Below are 15672 nucleotides of genomic sequence, written 5' to 3'. Positions count from 1 at the left end.
GTTAATGTAAAAATATTTTGCCATGAGTTATTGATCACATTTTTCCCCAGTGTAGTTCATTGTAATGACATTGTGTTTTCCTCTTTTGTGCACTTTTACATAATACACCAACACTTGTATCTGTTCCCAAGAAAGTGGGATAACCTCTCAGATAACTGTCATATGGAGGAACTAGCCTACCTGCAAGTGCATAAATAACTTTACTTAATTTATACTTGTATGCTTTATGGCTGCAATATAAGTTGCAGGATTCCACATCTACAGAAAGGCCTACAGAAGAGTCTGCACAGACAGAGGAGACATAGGCCTACAGGTGGGCAGTGTATAGCCAACTTTTCCTTTTTATTTGTTGCATGAGGCATGTGTCTAATATCTCTTGTTGCAGGCACCTGACCACTGGCTTTTCTTTACAAAGAACAATTGAAATAAAACTCAAGGAACTAAGCATATTTGTCTTTTATTAAAAATTTAAAGAAAAGATTTTTTTTTTTTTTGGCAATGTTGTGTAATATGGCACATGCAACAATGTCACAGGCCCTGTCAGGTGTGCAACCCTCAGACTTTTCAGACACTGAAATCTTCCCTTTAGTTAGCCAAAGTTCATTTCATTGTGTGCCCTTGTCCTGGCTAGAGCTGCATTGTAACTGGTTTGGGTCAGAGAATGGGGTCATAAAACACCTGTCTGCAGGCAGGAACATGTCATAATCACCTATGAAAAAAATGCAGTTCTGTTAGGATCAGCATAAGTGTATGTAATACAGTGAGCTTGATATTTAATTGTGGAACTTTTCTTACCACTTTCAAATAATGTGCATAAATGTGAATCTCTGAAAATTCTTAAGTCATGCACAGATCCTGGCCATTTTGCTTTCACATTTGTGATATGGAAGATTTTAGTCAACTGCCTTTTTTTTTATTTGATATAATATTACTAATCTGGAATATTAAGAATCACAATAGTAACTGGGCTGCACATTTACATTGTGAATCCCCTTTCTGTTCACATAATCCCCTTCATTGAGGCCTTGATGGCAGTCTATGGTAGCCTATAGTCTATGGTACCAATCACGTTAGTGAAGCCTGAGTGACATATCTGTAATCGGCATGGTCATGATTGTATGATCTTCATAAAAAATTATGATATCCTAAAAAAAAAAAAACCTGCTTTACAACATTGGGTCTTAAGTGGCTTGGAAATGCCACAAAAAAAAAACAAAAAAAAAAAAAAACCTAAAACTGTTTTTTAAACATAAAAGCGACAAAAACGACAATCTCACGAATCACAAGAAAAAAATAAATATCTCAGAAAGAAAGTGCACTATCGCGCTGCGCTGGACTTCCCGTATCAGCTCTGCTTATGAAGCCGGGATCTAATCCTGTTAACATGAAATAAGCCTGCTCCCGAGGAGGTTTAAGTTTGCACACATGTTGCTATGACAGCAAGTCCAGGATGAGCGTTGAAGAACCAAACAATCCAAGATCATGCCAAATCGCCAACAATCAAATCCAGCTAAGTGAGTTAGCGACGTACGAAGAACGGACCCCGGGAGTGTCCAGATTAAATTATACAGATTATAAAGGTGTTTATTTCATGAGAATAGTAAAAAAAAAAAAGCTTACTATGGATCATAATTTTGACTGCACAAACCTAAGCAAAACCTCTACTACTATATGAGAAGACAATGTATTATCATCACCAGATGACAATGTTACCTTTATACAGTCAGCTATTACCATATACTGAAGCAATAGGCCTACTGTCACTTTGCCAAATTTGTCTCAGCTCAGTCTGTTAATATAAATGCAACTGTCTCCTTCTTGTGGTACAAACATGTAACTACTTTGAAAAAGGATGCTTAGCTCTGAGTGAAAACTAATACAAAATTGATACAAAATACCACTTTAGCAATTTCTACTTCACCTTGAACTCCTCCAAAAGGACTATGACCCCAATGTTTTCAATACTTCCACTTCCATAGAAAAATCAACTTTCATTTGTAGATTAGAGATTGCGTAGTTAATCATTATCTTCTCAACATAAATTGTGCCAGCAATTACTCCTTTAGTAAAATGCATCAACATGCCAAGTGCAGTGAGACAACTGATTATGTCATAAAAAAAGATTAAAACATCATAGAAACAGATTGTTTTGAATTGTATCTGAACTCAGATTCAGTGGGAAGATTGTTGATACCCTAGTGATAGAGTAAAAATGCAAATTGCTAAATTATTTGATTACAGCAACCAAGCATGACTTTACAATCCTGATTAATAAACAACCTATCGTGTTTGATAGAAGAGTAATTGTGCAGGGAAAATGCAATTAACAACCTAGAGTATATGAACCACAGAGGCTTCAATGGAGCATACAGGGTTTGTAAAGCCACATATTATACAGAAAAAAAAGAAAATTGTGCATGTAAACTACCATTTAAAAGCTTGTTGTTAAAGAGTTTTCTTTTTGTTTAAAAGAAATTAATACTTATATTTAACAAGGATGCATTAAATTGATCTAGAGCGTAAAAGACTTATAATACAATTCCAGTGTTACATAAAAATCTATTTTAAATAAATACTGTTTTCAGCCAAGATTTCTGAATGATCACAATAAAAATGAACTGTACTGATATCTCACAAAATTACTGTTTTTACTATATTTTTGAAATACAGCCTTGTAAAGCATAAGAGACTTCTTATTAAATAAGTAATATTTATGATTTTAACAAATATCACTATTTTGCAGATTCTGCAAGGTATTTGTAAACTTATAACCACAACTGTTAATGGTTTTATTAGTCCTGTATGTTCACTTGAAGCCTCTATGGTTCAACATTATGGTTTAAGTTGCAGTAAATTGCAGACATTTTTTAACATCATTAATATCATGAAATATTTTTGAGTTTAGATCTTTTCCTTGTTTGCTTTCAATAGGACGATACCAAAGGTCATGCAATGGGACTATACAAAAGGTCTTCAAAGGTCTTATTTTATTGTACTGTTGAGAGATAAAGACTGAGGGAATGATAAAATAAACCATTATCAGAGATTATCATGTCTCAGGTCTTGATATCTCTTAATCTTGTCATTTAGTGTCCAGATAAAACTTCCACCCTACATGTTGCGTTAATTTTATATTTGGGTAGGCCATGTACACTTTTTGGTTTAAATTTTCATTATAAGTGAATATGCCACAGCTTTTCTCACAGTGGATTTTTCATTAGTATTTAAGACATTGTAAGCAATAACAGTGAAAAACACTCAATTAACTGTTGAGTCATGTCATAAATACTGTAGCTGCAAAATAATACATCGATAACCCCATTAGAATAGTTTCGCCTTTCACAGTTCTCAAGTTAAAAGATGCAACGGATGTCAAATTATGCTAGCTAAAATGCATTGCTTAATGCACCACTCAGAGTTCCACAGAAGTTTTTGCCACATAAACCACAACTAGTGTAACAGACACACCCTACAGTTTAAACAGCAAACAATTCAAACAAAGGAGGACTTTGTGTGAGAACAACAGAGACACTAATGCCATGTGAATATTCAACCATCCAATACAAGTGAGTGCTTGTTCTCATGGAATGACTTGAAGCCTCCACTCTTTTTGCACAATCAATGATGAAGCAGGGCATGCTGTGATGTGTAACGTATAGCCTGGAGGGAGGGTGAATTTTATACTCTGTGAGCTTTACTCGGCCACATCAGCATGAAGATAATACTCAGATAAGACAGCGTGCCTTCACTCGCACAGGTATAAAAGACAGGCGCAGGGTAAAGTTAGGCCACCATCAGGATCACAGCAGTCTGTCATCATGACGACCTTCAATGGGACCTGGAAAGTTGACCGCAATGAGAACTACGAGAAGTTCATGGAAGAAATGGGTGAGTGGACAGACAAATTAAGCATCGCCTGAATATTGTTGGTTTCAAGATCAAACGCTGAAATACTCTTTCTAAAGATGTTGAGTGATTCAGCGAGTCATTATTTATAAGGTGTTTGTGCTTGTGTACTGCATGTCTTCAACAGGCATCAACATGGTGAAAAGGAAACTAGCTTCTCATGACAACCTGAAGATCACCGTGGAGCAGACCGGAGATAAGTTCCATTTGAAGGAAGTCAGCACTTTCCGCACAGTGGAAATTGACTTCACTCTGGGTGTCACTTTTAACTATTCTATGGCAGATGGCACTGAGCTCACAGTAAGCACAACAATTTCAGATTTAAGAGGCATTTTCAGTCTTTACAACCTTAAAAATAAAGCCTCTGTATTGGCATGGTTCCATGAAGAACCTTTAACCCATAGTGAACCCAAGGGCAAAGGTTCAGATGTTCAGAGAAAAATACGTAACTTTCATAACACCCTCTATTCAAGCCTCCTGAACAAACAATCACTAACAGGTCAATGAAAGAATGTCACACTGCTGAGTTCAAAATGAGTCCTTTGACATTCTGATTGCAGGGATCCTGGGTCATGGAGGGTGACACGCTCAAAGGAACTTTCACACGCAAGGACAATGGAAAGATGCTAATAACAACCAGGAAGATTATCGGTGATGAACTTGTACAGGTGAGCTGTTGTTCCTTATGGATTATGACATATCCTCAGATAAAAATTTTAATTAAATGCTATAAACTTGTGTTGTCTCACTTTTTGATTTTTTGTTGCTTGCAGAGTTATTGCTATGAAGGTGTCGAGGCCAAGAGGATTTTTAAGAGGGGTTAAAATGCCATCAGCATTCCAACATTTAGTTGGACGATATGAAACCAGTTGTTGTAAGCATTCAACCTGATATTAAGGGTTTTAACAAATTGGCAGCCCTAAAGTTTACAAAGCATGTATGTAAATCATGTGTCATTTGCACTATGAGTTTTGATATTTATGGTAATAAAGCCCTTTTTACGTCCTTGTGTGAACAGTTTTAATTATATGCTGCATGTGTTGTGACTCGTGTTGGATAAAATTATTTCTAAAAGAAATACATTGTGATACATTACAATGTGTTCCATTGTTTAAAAAGGAACATTTTCAGATGTAAAAATAATCATACAAAGACGCAAATTAATTGTATCAGTGATTGAACATTTGAAGTTTATTAAACAAAGAATAAAAATAACTGCATAATCATCTCCAAAAATATATAGCGGATATCATTTTACATTATTAATTTATTTTGAATTATGTCAATATTTTGCATGAAAAAAATTGCAGGAAGGCACTCCACAAACAACCTCCAGGGAGAATGTACAAAGGTCCATTTGCAATGAAATTAAAGTCAAAGACACAATCGCTATTCTCTGTCTTTAAGACTCTGTCTTTAAGACTTATTTTATATATACACACTACCGTTCAAAAGTTGTAGATTGGTAAGATTTTTAGATTTTTAGAAGTTTCTTCTGCTCACCAAGGCTGGATTTATTTGATCCAAAAATACAGCAAAAACAGTAATATTGTGAAATATGTTTACAATTTAAAATAACTGTTTTCTATTTGAATATATTTTAAAATGTGTGAATGGCACATCACAATGGCACATTTTTGGCCCTGTGATGGCAAACCTGAATTATCAGCATCATTACTCCAGTCTTTAGAGTCTCATGATCTTTCAGAAATCATTATAATATGCTTATTTGCTGCTCAAGAAACATTTATTATTATTATCAATGTTGAAAATAGGTGTGTACATTTTTTTTCAGGATTATTTTATGAATATAAAGTTGACAAGAACAGCATTTATCTGAAATAGAAATCTTTTGTAACATTATAAATGTCCTTACTGTCACTTTTGATCAATTTAATGCATCTTTGCTGAACAAAAGTATTGTTTTTTAATTTCTTTAAAAAAAAAAAAAATCTTACTGACCCCAAAGTTTTTTGAATGGTAGTGTATTATGTCACAAAGGTTTTCTATTCATCAAAGAATCCTGAAAAAAACAAACAAAAAAACACAACAACAACAATGATTTCTGAAGGATCATGTGACACTGCGGGAGTATAATGCCGGAAATTCAGCTTTAACATCACAGGAATAAATATAATTTTCAAATATATTCAAATAGAAATGAGTCATTTTAAATTGTAAAAATATTTCACAATATTACTGTTTTTGCTGTATTTTGGATCAAATAAATGCAGCCTTGGTGAGCAGAAGAGATTTCTTTTAAAAACATAAAACAATCTTACCAATCTAAAACTTTTGAATGGTAGTATACTGTATTATCTGTCACAATTCAGTAAAAGATAATCAATAAATTTGATATTCAGCATAAAATGGTCATTCCTGTTCACAAGCAAATACTGATTTAAGCCAAAGTGCATACTGCCCTCTTGTGGATGGCTCTTGTGGATATCATAAGATACTCGAACTTCACAATTTACAGGAAGAGTGTACTAAAGGACAAATCTCTCTTAAGCTTCCTTCATTTCAAATACATTTGTAATTACAAGTACAAAAACAATCCATATGTTTCAACTTCTTTGGCAATTCTCTTGCATTACTTCTCACTGGGTCACCAGGACCTAATAACAAAGAAGATTTATTATCATTGCATTGTTTTTAAATACATAAAGTACTAGTCAAATGTCTGAAAACATCAATTCATTCTTTATTATTATTGTAGTTTTTTAATTACTTAATATAACAACTAGGCTATTCCCGTGTTACTAATAGTAATAGTCAATCAATGGCTGAATAGGCAATAGAACATTCTTTTTTTGGTATTGTTAATAAAGTATTATAGTATTTATTAATATTTTGAATTAGCTTTTACATTTTCAATTTCCATTTTAATTTAAATTTTTGTTCAAATTTGAGTGGTTTAGTGTTTTTATTATGACTTTTTTATGATTTTATGTTTTTTTTTTTTGTCAAATGTTTCATTTTTTTATTTTTTGTTTTCTATTTATTTCCCCTTTAGTCATTTTAGTACTTAATTACTTGATTTCATTTATTTGTTAAGGTAACATTTTACGTTTTTTTTTTACCTAATGCTTAATAATTTCATTTAATTTAGAACAAACTTAATCAAGCTAATTAACTATGGTAACAAATTCATCTGCTAGTATCTTTATTATCTTCTCACCACTCCTTTATTATCTCATTTCCTTTCACATTCTTTATCAAAATAATAGGGCATCGCACACACCATCTAGCATGATAACATTCGTAGTTCACTTGTTCAGCTAAACATTGGGCTGCCTGAAGCTTGAAGACAGTTTCACTACTTTATATGCACCTTTATGGTCTTTCTTAGCACAATTCTCTGCTGTGGGTCATTTAGATGAAAAATGGCTGAAATCTACATTATTGTTTGATGTGTTGCTTACAGTAACTACAGTGAGGAAAATAAGTATTTTAACACCCTGCTATTTTGCAAGTTCTCCCACTTAGGAATCATGGAGGGGTCTGAAATGGTCATCTTAGGTGCATGTCCACTGTGAGAGACATAATCTTAAAAAAAAAAATCCAGAAATCACAATGTATGACTTTTTAACTATTTATTTGTATGATACACCTGAGAAAATCAATGTTAATATTTGGTACAGTAGCCTTTGTTTGCAATTACAGAGGTCAAACGTTTCCTGTAGTTTTTCACCAGGTTTGCACACACTGCAGGAGGGATTTTGGCCCACTCCTCCACACAGATCTTCTCTAGATCAGTCAGGTTTCTGGGCTGTCGCTGAGAAACACGGAGTTTGAGCTCCCTCCAAAGATTCTCTATTGGGTTTAGGTCTGGAGACTGGCTAGGCCACGCCAGAACCTTGATATGCTTCTTACAGAGCCACTCCTTGGTTATCCTGGCTGTGTGCTTCGGGTCATTGTCATGTTGGAAGACCCAGCCTCGACCCATCTTCAATGCTCTAACTGAGGGAAGGAGGTTGTTCCCCAAAATCTCGCAATACATGGCCCCGGTCATCCTCTCCTTAATACAGTGCAGTCGCCCTGTCCCATGTGCAGAAAAACACCCCCAAAGCATGATGCTACCATCCCCATGCTTCACAGTAGGGATGGTGTTCTTGGGATGGTACTCATCATTCTTCTTCCTCCAAACACGTTTAGTGGAATTATGACCAAAAAGTTCTATTTTGGTCTCATCTGACCACATGACTTTCTCCCATGACTCTTCTGGATCATCCAAATGGTCATTGGCAAACTTAAGACGGGCCTTGACATGTGCTGGTTTAAGCAGGGGAACCTTCCGTGCCATGCATGATTTCAAACCATGACGTCTTAGTGTATTACCAACAGTAACCTTGGAAACTGTGGTCCAAGCTCTTTTCAGGTCATTGACCAGCTCCTCCTGTGTAGTTCTGGGCTGATTTCTCACCTTTCTTAGGATCATTGAGACCCCACGAGGTGAGATCTTGCATGGAGCCCCAGTCCGAGGGAGATTGACAGTCATGTTTAGCTTCTTCCATTTTCTAATGATTGCTCCAATAGTGGACCTTTTTTCACCAAGCTGCTTGGCAATTTCCCCGTAACCCTTTCCAGCCTTGTGGAGGTGTACAATTTTGTCTCTAGTGTCTTTGGACAGCTCTTTGGTCTTGGCCATGTTAGTAGTTGGATTCTTACTGATTGTATGGGGTGGACAGGTGTCTTTATGCAGCTAACGACCGCAAACAGGTGCATCTAATTTAGGATAATAAATGGAGTGGAGGTGGACATTTTAAAGGCAGACTAACAGGTCTTTGAGGGTCAGAATTCTAGCTGATAGACAGGTGTTCAAATACTTATTTGCAGCTGTATCATACAAATAAATAGTTAAAAAATCATATATTGTGATTTCTGAATTTTTTTTTTTTAGATTATGTCTTTCACAGTGGACATGCACCTACGATGACAATTTCAGACCCCTCCATGATTTCCAAGTGGGAGAACTTGCAAAATAGCAGGGTGTTCAAATACTTATTTTCCTCACTGTACATAAAACAGTATGTACATAAAAATGTACGTTTAAAACAGTAAAATGATGAATGTTCTTAGTTATCCCTTTCATTTATCGGGGTAGCTGGCGTGTGTACAAATTTTGAGCCTGATTGTCAAGTTTTACTTTAGATAAAAAGAGCTTTTAGATCATGAGAAACTTACATTCAGTCAGGTTTGTCTAAAATTCTGACTGATAATGTAGACACAGGTTTTATTTCACTGTAAACCCTAATGCTCAAAATAATTAATTGGTTTGAATATAGGGTGAATTTAAAGGGTAACTCTCGCCAAAATGCAACCTAGGGTCTTTTTGTTAATCTACCCGAGGCAAACTTTCGTTTAAAAGCATAATTAGAATGGAAATGCCATTTTTAAGTCTGAGTGTATTTTCGTTTTCGGTCAAATTGCCTTTTGAATGGGAGTGCTTGGGGCACATCTATGATAGCATCAAAAATCACTATTTTTAAAACACTAAGAAGGCTCGACACAACATTAAATTTTGCTCGAAGTATCACCAGGGGCTCTAGACATGAACTCGAGCATTGAGAGCATTGTTTGTGTACACAGAGTTTACTAAAAAGAAAGAATTTGAACAACTTATTGTAGCTGTGTCCGCCGGCATTTTGACAGCCAAAAATAGTTGATGGTGATACTTCGGGCAAAGTTTCATGTTGTGTTGAGCCTTCTTAGTGTTTTAAAAATAGCGATTTTTGATGCTATCATAGAAGAGCCCCAAGCACTCCCATTCAAAAGGCAATTTGGCCGAAAACGAATATACGGTCAAACTTAAAAGTGGCGTTTACATTATAATTATGCTTTTAAATGAAAGTTTGCCTCGGGTAGATTAACAAAAAGACCCTAGGTTGCATTTTGGCGAGAGTTACCCTTTAAATAAACAAATTAGTTCAATCAAATTAACCTTTATGAGTATTTAAAACTTTCTTTTTTCTTTTGAGTTCACAAAACTGACACATTTTAAGTAATCCAAATTGTTTAATTGTTTTGAGTTTTATTAACTTGTTTCTTTTAATTTAGAAACTTAAATTTAACTGAAACTGGGCTGGAATTTCTATTTCCTATAGCATGCTATGCCATGACATTCAAAAGGGAGAGTAAATGGTAAAATTAAGTGTTATATATTTATTTATACTATATATATATATACAGTGAGGAAAATAAGTATTTGAACACCCTGCTATTTTGCAAGTTCTCCCACTTGGAAATCATGGAGGTGTCTGAAATTGTCATCGTAGGTGCATGTCCACTGTGAGAGACATAATCTAAAAAAAAAAAAATCCAGAAATCATAATATATGATTTTTTAAACTATTTATTTGTATGATACAGCTGCAAATAAGTATTTGAACACCTGTCTATCAGCTAGAATTCTGACCCTCAAAGACCTGTTAGTCTGCCTTTAAAATGTCCACCTCCACTCCATTTATTATCCTAAATTAGATGCACCTGTTTGAGGTCGTTAGCTGCATAAAGACACCTGTCCACCCCATACAATCAGTAAGAATCCAACTACTAACATGGCCAAGACCAAAGAGCTGTCCAAAGACACTAGAGACAAAATTGTACACCTCCACAAGGCTGGAAAGGGCTACGGGGAAATTGCCAAGCAGCTTGGTGAAAAAAGGTCCACTGTTGGAGCAATCATTAGAAAATGGAAGAAGCTAAACATGACTGTCAATCTCCCTCGGACTGGGGCTCCATGCAAGATCTCACCTCGTGGGGTCTCAATGATCCTAAGAAAGGTGAGAAATCAGCCCAGAACTACACAGGAGGAGCTGGTCAATGACCTGAAAAGAGCTTGGACCACCGTTTCCAAAGTTACTGTTGGTAATACACTAAGACGTCATGGTTTGAAATCATGCATGGCACGGAAGGTTCCCCTGCTTAAACCAGCACATGTCAAGGCCCGTCTTAAGTTTGCCAATGACCATTTGGATGATCCAGAGGAGTCATGGGAGAAAGTCATGTGGTCAGATGAGACCAAAATAGAACTTTTTGGTCATAATTCCACTAAACGTGTTTGGAGGAAGAAGAATGATGAGTACCATCCCAAGAACACCATCCCTACTGTGAAGCATGGGGGTGGTAGCATCATGCTTTGGGGGTGTTTTTCTGCACATGGGACAGGGCGACTGCACTGTATTAAGGAGAGGATGACCGGGGCCATATATTGCGAGATTTTGGGGAAAAACCTCCTTCCCTCAATTAGAGCATTGAAGATGGGTCGAGGCTGGGTCTTCCAACATGACAATGACCCGAAGCACACAGCCAGGATAACCAAGGAGTGGCTCTGTAAGAAGCATATCAAGGTTCTGGCGTGGCCTAGCCAGTCTCCAGACCTAAACCCAATAGAGAATCTTTGGAGGTAGGGATGCACCGAATGTTCGGCAACCGAAATTATTCGGCCGAAAATAGCCAAAAAAAGCACTTTCGGTGTTCGGCCGAATAAGTAAAAAGGCAGAATAAAATTTGCCGAACAATGACGTTTTTAATGACGCGATCAAATAGTAACCCGCGTAGAGTGAGAGGCGCGCGCTTTATGCAGCAAACATGTCGGCAGTGTGGAAGCAATTTAAAGTGTCAGAGAAAGAGGCAAAAACGGCCGTTTGCAGACACTGTTCTGCTGAATTGTCCAGAGGGGGTGCATCTGCAAAAACGTAGCCTACAGCACTTCAAGTTTAATTTATCACTTAAAATCAAGACACCCCGAACATCATGCAGAGTACGAGAAAGTAGGGGTGTGCGATATGACGATTTTTGATCCTGGACCATTAAAATGTCTCCACGATCTGCTTTTTAAGTAATATCGTAGTATCGTGCATTCTATCAGTTGCTGTTCTGGCGCCTTTGTCCCACTGAACAACACGACGTATATTCACATAAAATGTTTACGCAGCGGAACGGGACACTGCAGTTCACAAAAGTTCATAATTTGCATGTGCAATAATGACTTGTCGGTTAAACATTTAATTTGCGTGCTGATGCGCGTTTCTCAGTCCGTACGTTAAGTTATGTGAAGCTCACATGCACTAAAAGCCTGTCTACCAGTGCCTGGATACTGGACAAAGTTATCTTTCGAGTCTTAAATACACAAGGTTTACATAAACAAAGTCGGTTATGTCTAAAGTGAAAGCAAACTTGAGAAAATTGAGAGAAAATCTGCTTGTCAAATGCGTGTATATTAGACGCGTCGCGCGCAGCTCTTAAAGAGACAGTAGCTGAATAGAAAACACGCTGCCGCTTATCCTTAAAGGGATAGTTCACCCAAAAATAAAAATTATCTCATTATTTACGCACTCTAATGTTGTTCCAAACCTGTATTAATTTCCTTCTAATATTTTTCTAATATTAATATTTTGAAGAATGTGGCTCAGTAACTTTTATTTTCAACAGAAGAAAGAAACTTATTTGAGTTTAAAACAACTTGAGAGAGCAAATTATGACAATTTGAATTTATAGGAGAACTATCCCTTTAATGTTAATAAAACAACAAAATGCAAAGAGAAAATCACTCACTTCTCTTGACTGACACTTTAATAGTAGCTTTAATAAGTATCAATGTATAATTTATACAGTGAAGTCCGTTTTGTTTTATTTTCATTTGTTCATTTAATTACTTTCTTCTATACTGTTAAATAATTTCAGCTACAGCTAAACTGTAGCTGAAAACATAAAGCACTGTTTATTTAATTTGTATATTAATTTGTGTATGTGTAATGTGTATCTTTGATCTTAATATTTAATAACAAAGAAAATAATGACAAATATTTTTATCTTCGTCCCTGTCTGCCATTCTTTTTTATTTTATAAAGACGAACCTGCCACTTTTCCTGAAGAAGTAGGCTAAGTAGGCTTATGTCTGGGACAGTTATTCATTTGTTGTGGGTTCATCCACATTTTTTTTGCACTATTCAATGCACATTTGTTGTTGTAGACATACAGAGTTACTTTCAGCTGTCAGTTATAGGCCTAACATAGGCTATTCAAGAAGGGGGGCTTCAAAGATGGCCAAATAAACATATTTTTTTTATTTTACTAATTTATTTATTTTAAGTTATATATTTGGCTTTGTTTGTATAATATCTGCTGGAATGTTAAAAAAATGTTCAGTGTTAAATAAATATTTTGAAATTGTATTTATATTCTTTGATTTATTTCTCTGAAAAGCAACACAAAATAGTAAAAAGCTAATTTTTACTATTTAATTATTGTAATGGTGAAAAAATTGGCAAAATAAATGGAAAAAAATGCGAAACACCGCGTTCGGTATTCGGCCTTCGGCCTTCAGCCAAGCATTTCATTATTATTCGGCTTCGGCCAAGAATTTCATTTCGGTGCATCCCTATTTGGAGGGAGCTCAAACTCCGTGTTTCTCAGCGACAGCCCAGAAACCTGACTGATCTAGAGAAGATCTGTGTGGAGGAGTGGGCCAAAATCCCTCCTGCAGTGCGTGCAAACCTGGTGAAAAACTACAGGAAACGTTTGACCTCTGTAATTGCAAACAAAGGCTACTGTACCAAATATTAACATTGATTTTCTCAGGTGTATCATACAAATAAATAGTTAAAAAATCATACATTGTGATTTCTGGATTTTTTTTTTTTTTAGATTATGTCTCTCACAGTGGACATGCACCTACGATGACAATTTCAGACCCCTCCATGATTTCTAAGTGGGAGAACTTGCAAAATAGCAGGGTGTTCAAATACTTATTTTCCTCACTGTATATATATATACAGTATATATATATATATATATATATATATATATGTAAGGAATAATTGACGACAGGCCGTTGAATTATTAGAAAAATAATGCACACCCGAGGTGGTAATGCGGTCACGACGCGAAGCGGAGTGGCCGTTCACCTCGGGTGTGCATTATTTTTCTAATAATTCAACGGCCTGAAGTCAATTATTCCGCTTATACTACAGTTACCACACCTCGAAACATTGTTCAGATTATATATTTCTAGACGTTTGTAAAGTTTTTGTCATTAAAACGCTCTTGTATGTAGGACTAATTTCTTACGCATCTAATCCACTGCCTCCGTTGCTAATTCCAAAACGTCATTTTAGAGTTAGTAACGGAGGGTTGAGCCACTGATAGCAGACTAATGCTGGGACACACGACTAGCTGACACATTCTCTGACTGTTTTCATCGACTGCAGCAGATTTTAAACACCGACTTTGAACACAGACTGAACGCGCTGAACACGCGTTTGGACATGATCAGTCATAAGTATCAAATTACATTCATAACCGGCCTTAAAGTGTGTCCCCGGCTTTATGCAGTTATTAATGCAGATATTAGAGAGAGATGTTGCAATAATGAGACAGAAAAGCATGTGCGTCAATATTATTATTTATTTATTAATTCAATTCCTTTTAATTAATTCGAATTCATTCTTTTTTTTTTCTATTATTGACAGACTAGCCAAATAAATTAAACACAAACCCCTTTTAACAAGTAGGCCTATCAATAATTATTTATTTGTTATATTATCTGCAATAATAATCCGTGCTGCAGGATTATCCATTTATTTAGCCTATATTCAGTTTAATTTTCTATTGATTATAGATAGGACTATATACTTTATTTATTCACATTAAACTGCATGTTTCCATTGATTGTGAAGCTAGACACTGAAAATTCCAGATCAAGCGCATGCGGCTAAATGTTTTTTCTTGTTATGAATTGTATCCTATTTTCCGTTATTACCGTTAACTACGCGAAGTGATATGGAACTGTAATGCGGTCAAGACCTGCCTGGAACTACTTTAGCCGTGCGTTTCCCTGAAAATAATGCACACCTTAGAACGTTCGTCAACCAATCAGATTCAAGCATTCAACGGCCCTGTAGTATAATTATATATATATATACAGTGCTATGCATAAGTTTAGACACCCATACTAAAGTTGACTAAAAAGAGGAATAAAAAATCATCTTTTGGAAACTGAACTTAATGCTTAAAGTTAAGTGCAGATTTAGTAGTGTTTAATGTTTTGCTATGCTAATTTAGAAGAGTTTCTGTTATGTGGGGTTCTTTGGCGGGTTACCATAATGTATCGTAAATAAATAAATATTCTTCCTTAAATTTTTAAGGAAGAACATTTATTTATTTATGATACATTATTCATTCACAAAGAAAATTGGTGTCCTTAAAGGTTGGGTTTTTCCTAATTTTTTAAATTAAGGCATTAAGTTCAATTTCCAAAAGATGATTTTTTATTCCTCTTTTTAGTCAACTTTAGCATGGGTGTCTAAACTTATGCATAGCACTGTATATATATATATATATATATATATATATATATATATATATATATATATATATATATATATATATATATATATATATTATTTATTTATTTATTTTCATGCAAGATTAAAGTTAAGTGCAGATTTAGTAGTGTTTAATGTTTTGCTATGCTAATTTAGAAGAGTTTCTGTTATGTGGGGTTCTTTGGCGGGTTACCATCATGGTGACAAGTGGAGCATGAGCTTGGTTTGAGAATAGGTATGTTTAATGTTCTATTTTGCAGTACTCATTCAGCAATTGCTACGCTTTGCTAATGATATAAAAGTATTGTGTTACCATTAAACAAGTTAGCATTTACTGAATTAGCTTGTTAAAGCTAGCCAAGTTTCCACTACTAAAAATATTTAAGATTACGATTACATGATAATTTTAAGTTAAATTTAACTTACTCAAATATTAC

General features: G+C 35.3%; 2 protein-coding genes across 2 annotated transcripts in view; one reads left to right on the top strand and one right to left on the bottom strand.

Annotated features, from left to right (window-relative positions):
* The first annotated feature begins 3494 nt into the window (after nt 1-3494).
* Nucleotides 3495-5075, top strand: fabp2 (fatty acid binding protein 2, intestinal). The gene is made up of 4 exons (XM_079863836.1): nt 3495-3888; nt 4034-4206; nt 4467-4574; nt 4680-5075. The coding sequence occupies exons 1-4, from the start codon at nt 3819-3821 to the stop codon at nt 4728-4730; spliced, it is 402 nt and encodes a 133-aa protein (XP_079719962.1). The 5' UTR covers nt 3495-3818; the 3' UTR covers nt 4731-5075.
* A 1309-nt stretch (nt 5076-6384) lies between these two features.
* usp53b (ubiquitin specific peptidase 53b) overlaps nt 6385-15672 on the bottom strand; it is an 88397-nt gene continuing 79109 nt past the window's right edge. The window contains exon 18 of the mRNA XM_079863577.1: nt 6385-6524. The gene's annotated coding sequence lies outside the window, so the exon portion shown is untranslated. The remainder of the gene's footprint in view (nt 6525-15672) is intronic.

This window comes from Squalius cephalus (assembly GCF_949319135.1).
Source record: "Squalius cephalus genome assembly, chromosome: 2".
NCBI lineage: Eukaryota > Metazoa > Chordata > Actinopteri > Cypriniformes > Leuciscidae > Squalius > Squalius cephalus.
Note: the sequence above shows the minus strand (reverse complement) of the source record. Positions and strands in the feature narration are given on the sequence as shown.